Raw genomic sequence first — 17,053 nt, 5'->3', positions numbered from 1 at the left:
TTATCGTATGAGTGAGAGTCGATCTGAGTGTGAGAGCAAAGAACTTCCTCTGTATTTGTTTTACTTTTTACTTTTATTCACTCAAAACACGGCACATTGACACAAACGTGTAACGGGTTACTATGATAGGGATTAGATTTACAGTGTGTTATGGGATTATATCTGTGTTATCGGACTGAACAGTGATATTTATGTTAACATTGCATTTAAATTTCTGTATGCTGGTACGGTCGGGGCAAAGAGAAAGGAAAACCATCCAAGCAAAGAAGCTATCAAAGTAGACAATTTTCTAGAATTCTAGAATCTAGAAACTTCTACAACGAAAGGGTGGGATTTTGCTACTAATTTTGTGGGTCGGCAGCATTTTCATTGAGAGCTGCTATAATGTAATTTAACCATTCATTATTAGTTTTAGCATTAACCTCAGATTCGTTTGACTGTAATTTACTTTCAAAAGAAATGCGCTACTCGGCACCAAAGTGAATAACGTCTGTTTTTATGCAGTTCTAGGAGGTCTATTCTCCCAGGCTTTACCTTCTCTTTGAGAAAAAGGTTCTTCTTCTAATTGTTTGTCGTGTCATAATCGATGATTATCGACGGAGTTATCAAAGCATTTTTTCAGGCCAGAGTTCTTCTCGGTGAAAGAGGCGCTAGCTCTTCAATCCCACTTGCCGACCATTGTGTCACATCTTCCTACCGAAGGAGGGAGGTAAATAAAGGAAATATACATAATCATTTTAGCTATGTACAGGGTGGAACGATAAAATTGTTCTCCCAAAGAAAACAACCCTACAGCTTTATTTTAAAACTTTTATTGAAAAAAGTCAATTCAGGTAACTTGATTATCTAGCAGAGCTGACATCTATTTAATGTAGCCGCCTTCAGCCTTAATTACCGCCTCGATACAAATCCGGAACTGGGGGCATGCCTTTTCCACAAGCGCCGGCGGAAGCTGAGCAAATACTCAGCGGATTGCGGCGATCAGGCTGGTTTTAGTGTTGTGGGAGTTCATATTGGTAATGTTCTCGACGTATGACCAAATTAAGTAGTCCAGCGGGTTCAGGTCGGAGGGAGGGAGGGAGGGAGGGGGGACAGTGAAAAAAGATATAAAGTCATAGCACTCTTTCTTAAGCCAAGCTTTGGACTTGTAGGCGGACTTCGAGTCTCGCTGTCACACCCAGGTTCTGCCAGCGGCCACTCGATTGCACCAGGGAATCACCACACACTTTAGCGCATCCAGGTACATTTTGGTGTTGATTTTCAAGCCGATTTCGAAGATTTGAGGTGGCATGACGTGGCCCTCAGTTAAAACCATGCAAAAGACATAAGTGTTGGTCGTCCGATGCATTGAGCTGTGCCCTCGTTTTGAGGGTGCTGGCAATGGTCCTGTTGTCATAACTTGAATCGGTAGAAAGCATTAGTTGTACAGCGGTGCATCGCTGATCTCGCTCCTTGAATATTGTGTCACTTCAGACATGATAGAAAGCTCCTATCGCTCTTGGGATTTATACACACCTGGCCAACTAGTAGATGTAAACGGTTTTCATCAAACGGAAATGGAATCATATCGTCTTTTCTATGGCGAAAATTTTATCCTTACACTCTGTATTTACTGTAATGCTTTATTTTTAATGTAGTTAAGAGATAACTTATAATACAGAAAAAAGGACAGATTTTCTCCATATTTTTGTAATTAAGAGCAGTTTTACTGGAAGCTACAGAAAAAAATCTGTTTTCTGAAAGATTTACATAAATATTGGCCCGTGTTGTTCAAAATAAATTTTAATTTTAATTTATTAAATTTCATTCAATATCAATGTTCAATTTTTTATTAATCTTAAACAAAAGAAGAGTGAATATTTTCACTCTTACAGTTAAAGGTACTCACACTGACACACGACTGCAGACGAGGTTGACACTAGATACAAGTTTGTAGTGTAATTCAAATCTTGTCCGTAGCTGAATATGATGGTTTGCTAGGGCTATAAAGAGTATTTTTATCGTGACGCCATCACTAGATAGGTTGCCTACCACGGTTTAAGAGAGGCCAATCTACTCTCGAGAAAAGGATAGTTTCCTAACCTGGTACTTTTACCTCGCAGTACATACAATGCCTCGCCTTCCCAAATGGTCACCCATCTATTACTGACCAGGCTCGACGTTGCTTAACTTCGGTGATCTAGCGAGAACCGGTGTGTTATCGTGATTGTGTCGTACTGACACTGACACCCAAATCACCAGACACTATTATTGTAACACAACATCTTTTCTTTTCGATATTAATCAAAATGGAAAGTAAGTTTAGATTTGTTATTTTCGTTTATTTTCTCTCTCACTTGTGCAGCTGAATGTTTAGTTTTATGTCTTATCTGTAATGTACGATTCGCTTATGGGAATTTGGTGCGATATGCGCTGCGCGTTCGACGACATAAATTAATGAAAATTTATACCGAGTTTACTTGTATACAACCTTAGACTTTATTTAAAACAAGAAGGAATAGTTATACATTTTTTACAGGCAATATATTTTGGTAATGGTTGGTTGGTTCTGTTTTACGGCATATCAACCCTTTTCGGGTTATTTAATGCCGAATCCAAAGATTTTGAAGAAAGATTTTTTAATAGAATACATTCGTTGTTTTTAAGTCGGTTTCTATTTAACCCATAGTTGGGTCCCTAACAGGTACTACCACTCCGGGTCAGAGTGGACCTGGGAGCAATGGTAATTAAAGGGTGGCTCCACACTCCCAAAAGCCGGCAAGCTGGGGCCTCACCACTGGATATAGTTTAAGGTCATATACAGGACCACGTAATTCATATCTAAATGACACTTTTCTTAAGGTTGAAGGTTCAATTCTCAATGCGGGCGATACTAAGAATACAATACGAATCCAAAGACTTTGAAGAAAGATTTTTTAATAGAATATATTTGTTGTTTTTAAGTCGGTTTCTATTCAACCCATAGTTGGGACCCTAACAGGTACTACCACTCCGGGTCAGAGTGGACCTGGGAGCAATGGTAATTAAAGGGTGGCTCCACACTCCCAAAAGCCCGCAAGCTGGGACCTCACCACTGGATATAGTTTAAGGTCATATCCAGGACCATATTTTGGTAAAAAATGCATAAGATATATATGTGCGTGCGTACATGCGCACCGTTGATATTTGCCGATCAGGTGTAGACTGAGATTAAATATTTTGTTTACAGTTGTTACCAAGGTAATTATGGATTTTAGAGTTTGTTCGTTCATGATTTGCAATGCTTATGCTTACCTCGATGAAGCTGGAATGTACATGATAGTTCATTGCATTACAGCATCGGTTTGTGTGTGTAAAATACACTTAGAGCGGATGGCGCACACGTACTATCAAGAAAGAGAGACAATTGATATCGCCCTCTATCGGCTGAAACATGCAATAGGGGCGATAATCGTATAAGTCTCAAAACTGTGTTTTGCATTGTGTCTGTGTGTTCGCTATGAGCACTTATGTGTCTCCACAAATTATGCAAATAATTGGTGCGACACTTATAAATCTGCCTTTTATTTTTCGAATATCCCCCCCCCAGAAAAATGTGCCATTCTATTCAACTACTATGAGGAAGGGGCAGTCAATAAGTAATGCCTCTGGCCCACTTCTTAAAGCAATAGAACACCGGAAGTTTGCACACTTGTTAGTCTTTCTTTGCATAGATTTACACATTTCTATCGTTTAGTACAGCTGTAAACACAGTTTTTGTAGCATACCTGAAGTTGATCCTCTAATCACAACGTGACTTCGGAAATCAAAGTTGCATTAATTAGCCTACGCTTTTCTTTCAAAAGTAACTTCATGGCTGGGAAGAGGTGAAAGAGCGTGCAAGCGCAAGGGAGTAGGGGTTAGGGGAAGAATTTCATTGCAAAACTCTTGTGCTTCTAATCTGGCGACATGCTCGTTGTGTACTGGAGCGTTGTCTTAAATGGGAAGGATATATTTGCTGAACTTGACAGCTTGTCTTAATTTTCTCAAAAGTGAAGCACAATAAACGACTGTAGTTATGGTATTCTTCGTAGCTAGGAGAAGTTTAATTGGATTCCTATATTTCTTAATTGAAGATAAAACTCTTAGACACGCTGTGACGATCCTGTAATCCGGAAATGCGTATATAATTCAATGTGACTTATATACGCAAAAAGAACTTGTGTATGAACTTGTAATTCGTGATGGGGCGATTCCAATATTTTTTACGATTCCGATACAATTACTGATCTTTTATTCTTTTTTAATTTCTAAATATTTAGTTATGTTTTTTTTTTAAATTTATTTTTTATTTTCAGGTTACTGTAAACACCAATGTTATATATGTATATATTTTCGCAAACAGAAAAGGTGATATATAGAATTCAGTTTTATTGGTAGATTAAAGTCAACGAATATTTATCATTTTATTATTAATACAAGGAATGGAAAATTAAGTTAAAATCAAACCAATTAAAGGAATCGTTTTTGGCACTGGAGAATAAGCATACATTTTTCCGATGTCGATACTGACCCCGATATCCCAAAAAGTTGCTATTTTTCTGGTTACCAATTCTGATTAATCGTCCAAACACTAATGAACAATCCTGTTTTGTGTGTGGAGGGGGGGGAGAGTTTTATCTCCCCTGGAAACGTGTGTTCTTCTATTCTGTTCATAGCTAGGAGGGGGTTAGCTAGATTCATACCTTTCTGAATCGTATTAGTGAAGATGAGACTCTTGGACACGCCATGGCGATCCTGAAACCTAAGAGCTTATTGCTCATTTACTCCCGTTTCCGGAAATACATATACAATTATATATAGCTTATATGGGCAATAAGAACGTGTATATTAATTTATTATATTGGCGTTGGCAATAGCAAGCAAATTTCAAAGAAAATGTGGATTTTTCTCATTAAAAGAAAGGAAAAGAAAAAAAAAAAAAGGAACGATTACCAATAACAAACAATTGACATAATTTTTCCGATAATTGGACATTTAAAAAAAAAAAAAAAAAAAAAAACATCGCTTCTACCCGATGAAATAATGGTGATACGTTTTTATTGCAATTATTTGTTTCATTCTATATTGTTAAGCGTTATCTTAATCTCCATCTATCTATCTATCTATCTATCTATCTATATCTTCTTACTATTATATAAAAAGAACTTTGTCTATATGACCGTTTGTGAGTTCGTTCCTTATGGACTCGAAAACAGCTGTGCCGATATTTATGAAGTTTCAAAAGAAAGTACTTTATTTACCTGGCAGTGTTCTTAGGTTGTGTATCAGAATGCCTTCGATAAGTAGCGATTTTGACTAAAGTTAACAGCTTACACAGCTGAACATTGCAAGTACATTGGAGAAGTTTAATTACCACACGAGCCGAAAGACCCAACATATAAAATCAACAGTAAGTTCTTTGATATGACAGGGGCGCGTTCGAAATGAATGTTTCTATTTAAAGCACAATTGCGCCATGGTACTTTACTTTTTCATTTTAACCTTAAATTCAAGTCATTATCACCGTGAAGGCAGTAAGGCCTGGAATACAAAATTAGCAGTTGGTTCTTTGATATGACAGGGGCGCGTTCGAAATGAATGTTTCTATTTAAAGCACAATTGCCCCATGGTACTTTACTTTTTCATTTTAACCTTAAATTCAAGTCATTATCACCGTGAAGGCAGTAAGGCCTGGAATACAAAATTAGCAGTAGGTTCTTTGATATGACAGGGGCGCGTCCGAAATGAATGTTTCTGTTTAGAACGCAATTTGAGCATGATACTTGACTTTGTATTTTAAACTTTAATTCACGTCATTATATAAGAATTTTATAAAAACCAACAGTAGTTTCTCTACAGTGCAACGTAGACTACAATGTATTGTGGATTAAGTTACTACGGGGAGGCATATGAAACTTTCTCATGGCGCACCAAGAAAGGTCCACAACTAGTGCAGGCAATCAATCGATTTGATTGAAAAATGGGCGATTTCATTAATTTTGATAACAATAAAAATATGGGGGTGTGAAACATTCATTGATCATATTAGAACTACTGTTCTGATATTGAGTGTTATTCTTACAACGTTTCCACCGACGTAACCTCCGATTTTCTTCAGGTGTATATTGTCGAACTCGGATTTTTCTGTCGAACTTGGTAATCTACACGAAATTAAAAAAAAAAATTATTTAGTCCAAGTCCACGTGATCTCTTTCCATCAGCCATAACCGGGTAGAAATGTTAAGTAATTTGTAATTTTATTCTTAGTATCGCCCGCATTGAGAATTGAACCTTCAACCTCAAGAAAAGTGTCATTTAGATCTGAATATGACTTTAAACTATATCCAGTGGTGAGGCCCCAGCTTGCGGGCTTTGGGGAGTGTGGAGCCACCCTTTAATTGGCATTGCTCCCAGGTCCACTCTGGCCCACTCTGACCCGGAGTGGTAGTACCTGTTAGGGCTAAATAGACACCGACTTGAAAATAACAAATATATTCTATTAAAAAATCTTTCTTCAAAATCTTTGGATTCGACATTAAATGACCTGAAAAGGGTTGATATGCCGTAAAATAAAAACAACCAACCAACTGAATTACGTACCCTATCTGCTAAGCTACGAGTCCTTGTAGTATGAATTTTTGGGGTCGTAAACGTATTTTGTTTTCGAACTTTCAACTTCCAGGAAAGTAATACTCACAAGTGAATTGTACCTAGTAATTTATCCGTTATGCCAAGGGCCAATCATAAATTGTATTCTTAATATCGCCTGTTTTGAGGATTGAATCTTCAACTTTCAGTAGAGTATCCCAAACCTGGTCACCCATGAGGCATCTGTCAGCCAACTTCGCCAAATAACCCGAGAACAGTAATGTGGAAACTATCAATTATGACCACCAAAACCCAAAAAACAAAACAAAGACAAAACAATTTTGGTAAAATATTAAGCAACTAGCAGAACGCATGGAAATTCCACGGAATAAAAAATATATTTAATCAACAACCATAAATTTCTCTCAAAAGTAAAGGATAGGAGGCTCCTGTAACTGCGGTACTCTTTGCCAGGAAATCTGTTATCACAACTCTGTCTTGGTCTTAGAATATTGTGAGCATAACCCTGCCAGTGGATGGCTGCATCTTTACTTTCTTTGGATGTGGTGAGTCCAAGTGCTTCTACTTCAGCGACTAGTTGGTCTCTGGATCATAGTGATAGACCCAGGTTTCACTTTGTGTAATCACTCTTTTGTAAAACTTTCACTCATTCCCTGGCATATGTCCAAATTCGACGCGTTCTCGTTTCTGGAAAGGTGTTAGCAACTCGAAGCATCCAGCTGGCAAAAACCATTCATAATATTTTACCAAAATTGTTTTGTCTTTGTTTTGTTTTTTGGGGTTTTTTTTTACCGTTACCCTTAATACTCATAGGCGTTGTTTTATTGTTATTTTTAAACTGTTAGATTTTATTCATACCATGACTAGAGTTTTACCAAATCAATTTACACTTGATGATAAAATAAGGAGTTATTATTTCGTATCACATATCATGTTTGATGTATTTTTTTTTTATGTGAGTTAGATGCATTCTGAAGACTTTGTTTCATCACGATTTTTATTTCTTTCCAGGTTTGGTCTATTAACTTCTGGCTGAACCAAGGAATGCCCCGTGACAGACTTATCGTTGGTATCGCAACTTATGGTATGAGCTTCACCCTGGCTAATCCAACTGTCAACGGAATCCGAGCACCGACCGTCCAGTCCAACCAGTCGGTCGATCGCGGTGGCCGCCCGGGACCGCAAACAAACGAAGCGGGAATACTTTCTTTTTATGAGGTATGTAGATCTCGTTCCACGGCGAGATCTCGATAAAATGACACAACTCTCATTCAAATCTCGTTTTAGCTATCAACTATTCTACCAACTAAATAGTTTCTTTCTATGGGATAGGTGGGTCTCGTCGTAACGAAATCTCGCTATATTGCTAAATCAAAGCAATGTTTGTATAAAGCCATACCGATGAGTCTTAATAAGACAAAACACACGCATGTAGATATAAAATATTTATGCAAATAATGTATGTATGTGTATACAAGCTGGATTTGCTGGTTCGCTATCGCTTGGCAATGTCCACTACTCGAAATACTTCAAGCATTTAATTAAAAAATGGATAAACATTTTATTTGAGGCGCTGAATGTCATAACTCGGTAAGCGCCACAGACAAGAAAACAGTGAAAAACGCTATTAAAGGTTGGCGACTTTTAAAATGCTATAGAATCTGAACCGTCAAAGATATTCATGTGAGGTTTTCTTAATTGTGCAGCTTAAAGCATCAGCTTCTTTGTTAGCATACTTTTGTGTAAGAAAAGTAAGGCATTTTAGAAGACAAAAGCGTTAACAGCGTTTTTCTCATTTTCCATGACAACAACGAACCGCGCGGTAGTAAACATTGTGCTCACATTCAGTGTTATACCAAACCTATTTTTACGACATGAATAACTGATATTTTGACAGAAACTAGTTAACTGCATGTAATTTCACGTAAAGCCATAATAAATATTTTCACGATCAAAAAGGAGAACAACAGTAAAGTAATAAGACGAGCTGATGTTGTCCAGAATATCACCAAAACAAACACTTTTTTAATGTTGCAAAAAAGCAGTATTATCATAGTAATAAAACTATTATTAAAACACTTAACAATTTTACTCTTACAGAATAATAAAAATAATAAAAAGCAGGTAAATGGGAGAATACACACTGACGTCGTCATGCGGTGTAGTCGAAGAGGATGTCATCAGTATCAATGTCATCACCCTCAGGTTCCCGTAATTGCTGCCCCTCTTCCTGATCACTGTCACGTTGGCTTGCTTCATGAAGATGTTCTTGGTCAGGAAAAAGCTGGAGAAAGTACTCCTTGTAAGGGGCAAAAATGTACAACAACAAATTCCGTACATCCTCAGTTTTCTCACGTTTTAGTAACAGGGACTGCGAGTATTTTGGGGACCAGTTGCACATTACTCAGGTTAAATAGAAGGCCCGTAAACAGCCCTCTCAGATATTAACCTGACACTACCAAGATAGTCACTGTAATTCGTTGTACACAGATAAACTTCTCGGAAATTAAGGCAGAAAACGAACTTTCTGCAATTCTTAAACGTAAAAGGTTTACTAGGTTTACAGTGGGTGATGTACTATGTGCAGTCAGCACCAACCCTATTCAGGATTTAACCGGCTTCCTCCGAAGGAGGAAGTTTCATGGGAGTATGAAATTCTCAAACGGCCCCCAGTCGCATGTATATCCCCGTTAGGGGAGATTACGACGTTAGGTTTTTGCAACTTTTTGCAGGGAGATGTCGACGTCCTCCTACATACAGCACCTGGAATTCCCAAATTGGTCACCCATTTTAGTAATGACCAGGCTCAACGTTGCTTAACTTCGATGATCTGACGGGAACCGGTGTGTCAACGTGAGTATGCCGTACAGTGAGTGATGTAGCGATAGAAGCTTATCAAAATCAAGAAAACTTCCTTTTTACTTTCAACATCATTACCTTAATACACGGCATTTCTCATAATAGTACAATAGTCGCTGAAACTGTGCACATCAACTCGAACACGAATAGCTTTTTCAATGTTTCCGAAAAAATGATCACAGGCCATGTAGCTCTATAGCCGGGCATAAGATAAAAGTGTTCTGTTTCTTTGAAACGAGCACTATGAATTTCACAGAGGCAGGTTAAAATTATGTTAATGTTTTTATTCTGCTCCCCCCCCCCCCGCCTCGGTTATCACTAAACACTACTAGTTTCTCAAACTCAGACTTCGCATACTCGTCAACCATCCACTTTCTCAGACAACTTGCAATATTAGCTGACTCCCTGGCCAAACATAGAATCTGGATTTATTTGCTCTTAGATCGTGAATACACAGGTTGTACATCCTAAGCTTTTGCTTATAATACGCTGCATTCGTTGAAAGTTTCGGTATAGGAAACATTTGCTGATAACACGCGGTGTGTCATCCGCATTCTTTCTGTATTCTTTCATTATTCTCTGCCTTTCTGCAGCTTTTTCCTTATGACTTTGAACTTCTTTTCCATGCTTCGTCCTGTCATCACAGCCACCACCCCCTCAGCTGCCCTTATAGCGATGTTCAGCCCATCGCAGGTTGAACATGTGTATGTTTTGAGACGCTGAAAACTAATGTTGTAGGATCTGTTGAACAAATTGCGGTAATAGCTCTCCTTCACTTTCTGTTCACCTGGATGTTCCAAGTTCATCCACTCCAGGTACATGTTGTAAATAGTGACACTAACGGGTGAGACCAAGTAATATCTGTGTGAGGATTTTGCTCTTGCCTATTGGCTGGAAACAGCTGGAAGAGTTTTAATGCGTTCGGATCAAACTGATCTGCGGCTATACCTCTGATCAGGACTGGTGGTGGCCGCTTACCGTGTTTGTCTTGTTCTCGTGTCCTACAGGCAGACGCTTTCTTTAATGCCAAGCGTGAGGCGGACAATAGACACAAGCCCTTTCTTAGATACCTGGTAACTGGTATTCTCATGCAAAACGGTGTACTGACTGTTTGGACTGGACCAAGGTGGGCTGGATCCTTTGATTTTCGTCTCCGTTTTATTGTCAATGAATAATCTAACCTTTGGATGTACGCAATTTGTGCATGTCGTAAGTGCCGGGTTAGGGTTAGGGTTAGGGTTAGGGTTGCATGTCGTAAGTGCCAATAGGCCAGATTTCCTTAAAGATTTTTTTCTATAACTGGTCGAGTCGAATTATTAAAATATCTGTCTGGACATGGTTGTCCTATAGCACGAGCAGAAACTGTTTTGCCAGTAGAATGATTCACATACTCCTTGCCGAGGTTCTTCGATGATTTTGCAATCGTACGGACCCATTTCTCTGGTTTCCTCGCTTTTTTTTTTTCGTGCTATGTGAAGGTCATGGTTGTTATATGACATTGTTTGTATCCCTCATTTTCAATCAAGGGTGAAAAAAAAAACTTTAAAAAACTTTTCAAAAAGTGCACAGAATCCATTAATGACGTCAAGCGATCTTTGTGTAAAGGCAAGTGAACAACAATGATTGGCTGAAAATCTTTGTCCCGCGCGCTTTCATTGGCTGACGCTTACCGGTATGCCTCAAGGCACGCGATTGGCTGGCGTCTCCCACAACAATACGTGAACACTGAGTGGCGTTTATCGAGTTAAGACACTGATTCTATGAGCCAGGTGACCGCCAATAAAACTACATGCGATATCGAACGTACACAAACGCCCGTTAGCGACGTTATAACCTCAGGAACAACATTGTGTCTGGTTGCTTTCCAAGTTTCAAACATTGGAAGAGGATAATGCTAAAACCTAAGAGATGTTTCATTGTAAAATGGATATAAACGCCTTATATAATGAGCGGGTGAACTGCGGTAGTGAGTATACTATGCATTAGTTGATTTCGATCCATGTTCCGGTCTGAATTCGTGTTACAGGAAAAAGGCTGTCCCTTTCCATGTAAATAAGACGAACATTAGATAAGTGAAAATGAGATTAAGATAAGCCGAGATTCGAACCTTGTTAGTAAGGTTAAGAAATAGAATGTTAAAAATCGGAATGTTAAAAAGGTCTATTGTTAAATTCTAGTATAAATAGTTGGATATTGTTTATATTGTAAAAAGAATTGATTGTTCATTCTTTTTATAAAACTGAATATTAAAAATGTCAGCTAAAAAGAATGAAGAATACAAATTAAAAATACATTGTTAAAAAATAGGTTAGATTTTAAAAAAATAGGAGAGGATTCTTTGTTTGCAGAAGTATGTTTTGGACAAACGTGCATAGCCACGAGAATTGGTCACGGTTGAAAAACACACTTCTGATTTCATAGCAAAAGGACGATCCTCCATATAGTTCTATGGGTTCGAATTTCAGAGTGAGTCTGCTAGTCAGAGAGAGAGAGAGAGTTTCAGAGTGAGTCTGCTAGTCAGAGAGAGAGAGAGAGTTGCAGAGTCGGAGTTGAAGAGTTGAGGAAGAACAGTTGAGTCTGCTAGTCAGCAGAGATCAGGAGAGTCAGTCAGTTGGCAGTCAGTGGTCAGCTGCCCCTTTGGAAGCGAAGGGTAGAAAATTAAACTATGTAGATCCCGAATGTAAATTTCTGACGTCATTATCATTCGACTAGTCCAATGAAATAAAAAATCACCATCGATATTTTGTAACTGTTTGTCTTCGTGTCGTCATTCCACAAATTGAAAGGTAAATGTGTTTATCATCTTATTATGAACATTGCGTAACTCTCACAAGAATAAGTATCTCTCCTCCTCCTCCTCCTCCTCCTCTCTATATGTATTACAAGAAATATAAGAACTGTGCATCTATCATCCTATCACCCTCAGTATATATATGAAGTCCCAAGCATCTCAGAACAGAACTGTATATGTAGAAATCTCTCTTCTCTCCTCCCCGCTCATCATTGTTATACATGCCCCCGTCATCTCTTAAATATGAACCCCTCCTATTCAACACAAAACGTGGTCAGACGACAACAACAGAACAACAGAAGGCAGTAATTATTTATAAGACAAAAAAAAACTATATGACAAAAAAATCCAACCTTGATCGCCCTTCAGGGTCCGTGGCGCAGGGGATAGAAACGTTGCATCATTCCAGGTGAGCATTGTCTGAAGATAGCGGTTTCAATCCTACCCAAAGCCGGTCAGAGGCTTACTTAGCCAAAACGTGGTGAGACGACAACAACTATGGGAGACAGTAATAGCTGAGGATGCAGTTAGGAGATTCTAAGTGACCAGGAATATTTGGCCGAAACGTTATCTTTTTGGATATGCACCATTCGGCCATAACTACTTTTGTACTTAATAGAACTGACTTTGAAAATCCAACATGATAACTTTATCATAACTTCAATCATAACTTCAATCATAACTTCAAACATTCAGTCATTTAGGGTCCCAAGTGCCGCTCTACTACTTTTAGTTTTGGAGGTGATAGAGTTTAAAAATATGGAGACAGACAGACAGACATATAGCCGTTTATGTATTAGATTTAATAAATTTAACGCTTCATTGAAACATCTTCTGACAGCTGATTAGCTAATTGCTTCGGAATCTTCTGGCTCCTTGCGTAACCTGCCGGGAGATGCCGATGCGAGATTGAGTCGTAAAGTCGATAAGTACTGAAAAGTACTCAATAAGTGTAAATTTCAATTTGTGCCTGAATTTATAACCTGATACTTTCGATTCCGTTTATTTTTATTTTATTTATTTTATGCATTTATTTATTTTGCAAATGTATTTCAGATCTGCTCTTTCCTCAAGGGAGCTAACCCTTGGCAAAAAGTATGGCTGAATGATATGAAAGTACCATACGCTCATGGGGGTGACCAATGGGTTGGCTATGATGACGTCAACAGTATTTCTTACAAGGTGAGTTATACGAAAATGTTGTATTATAATTTACGATATCAGTTCACCGTCGTTTAGAAGATTGGTCTCGTCACGCGATATTTCCGCAGTCAGCTGGATCTATCAATGACACGCCACACCGGAGGTGATCGTGAGTTGAATTGTCTCCATCGCCATTATTGGAAGGAACGCTTATATATATATATATATATATATATATATATATATAAATATATATATGTGTGTGTGTGTGTGTGTGTGTGTGTGTGTGTGTGTGTGTGTGTGTGTGTGTGTGTGTGTGAGGGTGTCGGATCGATTAATCGGAAATCAGAAAATTCGGAACTTTTGGGGGTATTGGAATTTAAAGAATTCGAGCGTTCTTTTCGGTTTTTGGAAATCGATTTTTTAAAAACATTTTCTCGAAAATACAAGTTAAACAAATGCAAGGCATTTACTGATTGGAAAATTGTTTATTTACAACACAAAACTTCGGGCTATGTGAATGCAGGTAAGGAATATCATAGTCAGATTTAGGTCTCTCTATTTTTATTGGCAACTTCTAATAAACAAAGCAAATATCATTATTATTCGACAGAATACTCCAAAGCTGCTAGTTAGGTCCTTGTTAATCCGCGGAGATTCAAAGAATGCAAATTCTTCTCATCGGAGGAAAAACTGTTAGCAACATAATCAGATATTTTAACATTTCTATGTATTTGTTGGTTACTGCATAGGATGAAATTAAAAGTGGTATGATTTGTAGTCACAAAACTTAAAAAACTTAAGAATATAAATATGGAAAACAGTTCATGCGGACAGTTCATTCAGAGTTCAAAATTAAAATAAAAATAACCAACCGTATTTAAAGAGGAAATCCAGTGTAATGGAGGTTATTATTTGCAGGTAAATGAACAACAGCAGGTGCTTGGCTCAGTTGTATAAATTGAAAAACGAAACGTCAGAAATTGGAGTTCAAAAATTATATATATATATATGTATATATATATATATATATATATATATATATATATATATATATATATATATAGTGTTATAATGGAATAAATCCAGAGGAAATCCGGGTATGAGAGCTCAATGTGGTAAACAGAGCAATAAGATAAAAATTATAACACGGAAATTATATAATTGTCGATGCAATAATTTATTTCAACCTTATGGTATTTTCAAATTTAAATTTTTATTTGTTATTTTTAATTTTTAATTTTTATTTTTTTTAAATCCCTACCACCCTCTCTATTAAATGTATTAAGTGGATTGCTACTACCACCACCTCTGGTTTTTTGAGGGTCGAAGCCCGATCTTTTCTTTTCTTTTTTTCAGTATCAAAAATGTAATTGTCTTATTTAGATGCTTGAAAATACCATAAGGTTGAAATAAATTATTGCATCGACAATTATGTAATTTCCGTGTTATAATTTTTATTTTATATATATATATATATATATATATATATATATATATATATATATATATATATATATATAACTACTTCATTTACTGGCATAAAATTAATATACGAAAGCATAGATTTATGCGTAAACTTTAAGTATTTACTTCAAAAGTGCTCAATACGTAGGTAGAGCTAGTTAGTAATTTATAAAATATACATGGCGATTAAGCTACACTGAATATTCGGCGTTTCATCCATTCTAGGATTCGTCAGGCTAGAATGGATGAAACGCCGAATATTCAGTGTAGCTTAATCGCCATATATATTTTATAAATTACTATATATATATATATATATATATATATATATATATATATATTGTATAGTTTTGATATTAAAATTTCATTCAAAAAGATATAATTTTAAAAAACAAAAAAATTATTATTTGAACAAAGAGTACTATTTAAATTAATTTCCTTAATTCATGAATTTCCGATGTATCCCACATCGAAAATCCATGGATTAAGGATTCTTTGTCCGAAAAATATATTTTTTTAATTATTCTGAATGAAATGTTTCTGAATGAAATTTTAATATAAAAAAAACTATAAATTTTATTTTTCTCTAGTATATTAAGCAATTTTTATTTTGGTTGGGATTGTCATATGAAAATATTACCTCCAAAATATTTTGTAAGACTTGATACCACAATATTAAATAATCTGTGATATATATATATATATATATATATATATATATATATATATATATGTATGTATAAAAGTCTACTTTTTCTATTTGAAAATTATTAGAATAAACTTTATATATATATATATATATATATATATATAAAGTTTATTCTAATAATTTTCAAATAGAAAAAGTAGACTTTTAATATCAATGAGAACGCGAGAGAAAACTTTATTTTATGTAGTTAAGAAAGAAGGATGACTAGGTAGATGGATCGAGAGAAAGAAAAAAAAAGAAATATAAATAAAGGAAAATGTCTCCCGAAACAGAAAAAAACGATAAATTTTTGTGTCATTTTAATAAGCTTATATAATTTGCAATTCATTAAATTATAAGTCAGTTTACTTTCTTATCGATTTCCTCTTCTTCCTTTCCCCTCTACCGTAGGCGAATTTCATCGTTCAGAACAATTTGGGTGGAGCGTTCGTTTGGTCAGTCGAGATGGACGACTTCAACAACAAGTGTGGCTTAGGCCGATACCCCCTCATCACGAAGATCGATCAGATTTTACAGCCGTGGTCTTGGCAGCCAACACAACGTCCAACTTACTTGCCGATGACCACGCCCAACTATTACACCACGCCCACACAACAACCCGTCTGGCCTACCGCCACAGCCTACCCTCAGAAATGTAAGTATGACCTCGTCTATTTTTTATTTTATTTTATTTTTGTGCATATTAAAATGCATAAGATAGGAAACTACTACTTTTGGATTAAAAAATAATTATCGTTCAAAAGTCGAGATTAGATTACGGCATATAGACCCTTATATAATGTCGAACCTATTCGACAGGTCTGCAAACAACGAGACAAACAATTAGGCAATGCTGCCCTCCAAGACGATGGAATGGGTTTATTGTCTGTAACCTGAGACAGCCTTGTTCGTAATAAAGTATTGTTTGTTGTTTGTCCATCCATTGTTGCGCCTCGGCCGGCAAAATATCAACAATGCCAAGGCCATTGTTGAATGTTTTTTCTCAGTTAACTGAGGTACGATTTGACGATTTTTTTTGATTTTTTTTTTTTTCTAAAGGCATTTAAAATTGTCGTAGACTCTTGAAAATTCAGTAGATATTCTATACATATCTTATGAGATGACTGACCAATTTTTATGATTTCCGGTCCAAATGAACAGCTACGGCAGGAATTGGAATGCACCCTACTAAAGCCTGATTGCCACAGCTGGTGAATTTCAAAAATGCAATATGGGCGTGAGGACACTTTAGAAGAACAATATGCAATAAAATTCTGTTTTAAACTTGAAAAAATGCCACAAAAACGTATGGATTGCTTCACACTGCTTTGGGGCTATATTGCATTAATCGAGTATCAGTTATTGAGTGGCATAAGAGATTCAAGGAAGGCAGAGTCTGTAAGGGATAATGAGAAGAGTGGGAATAGTAAGGAAGTTAGAACACCAGAGCTGATTGGCCAAATAAAGAATTTCATGGATAAAGACCGTCATGTGTT

General features: G+C 36.6%; 1 protein-coding gene and 1 pseudogene across 1 annotated transcript in view; one reads left to right on the top strand and one right to left on the bottom strand.

The window, feature by feature from the left end:
* LOC145294260 (chitinase-like protein 3) overlaps window positions 1–17,053 on the top strand; it is a 123,341-nt gene that overhangs the window by 83,690 nt on the left and 22,598 nt on the right. The window contains exons 7-9 of the mRNA XM_080141359.1: window positions 7,621–7,827; window positions 13,316–13,441; window positions 15,969–16,212. Of these exons, the coding sequence (XP_079997485.1) occupies window positions 7,621–7,827; window positions 13,316–13,441; window positions 15,969–16,212 (577 nt within the window). The remainder of the gene's footprint in view (window positions 1–7,620; window positions 7,828–13,315; window positions 13,442–15,968; window positions 16,213–17,053) is intronic.
* On the bottom strand, window positions 9,361–9,479 carry LOC145294285 (5S ribosomal RNA; annotated as a pseudogene).

This window comes from Euprymna scolopes, chromosome 15, assembly GCF_053919585.1.
Source record: "Euprymna scolopes isolate OS-2025 chromosome 15, ASM5391958v1, whole genome shotgun sequence".
NCBI classification, from domain to species: domain Eukaryota; kingdom Metazoa; phylum Mollusca; class Cephalopoda; order Sepiida; family Sepiolidae; genus Euprymna; species Euprymna scolopes.
Note: the sequence above shows the minus strand (reverse complement) of the source record. Positions and strands in the feature narration are given on the sequence as shown.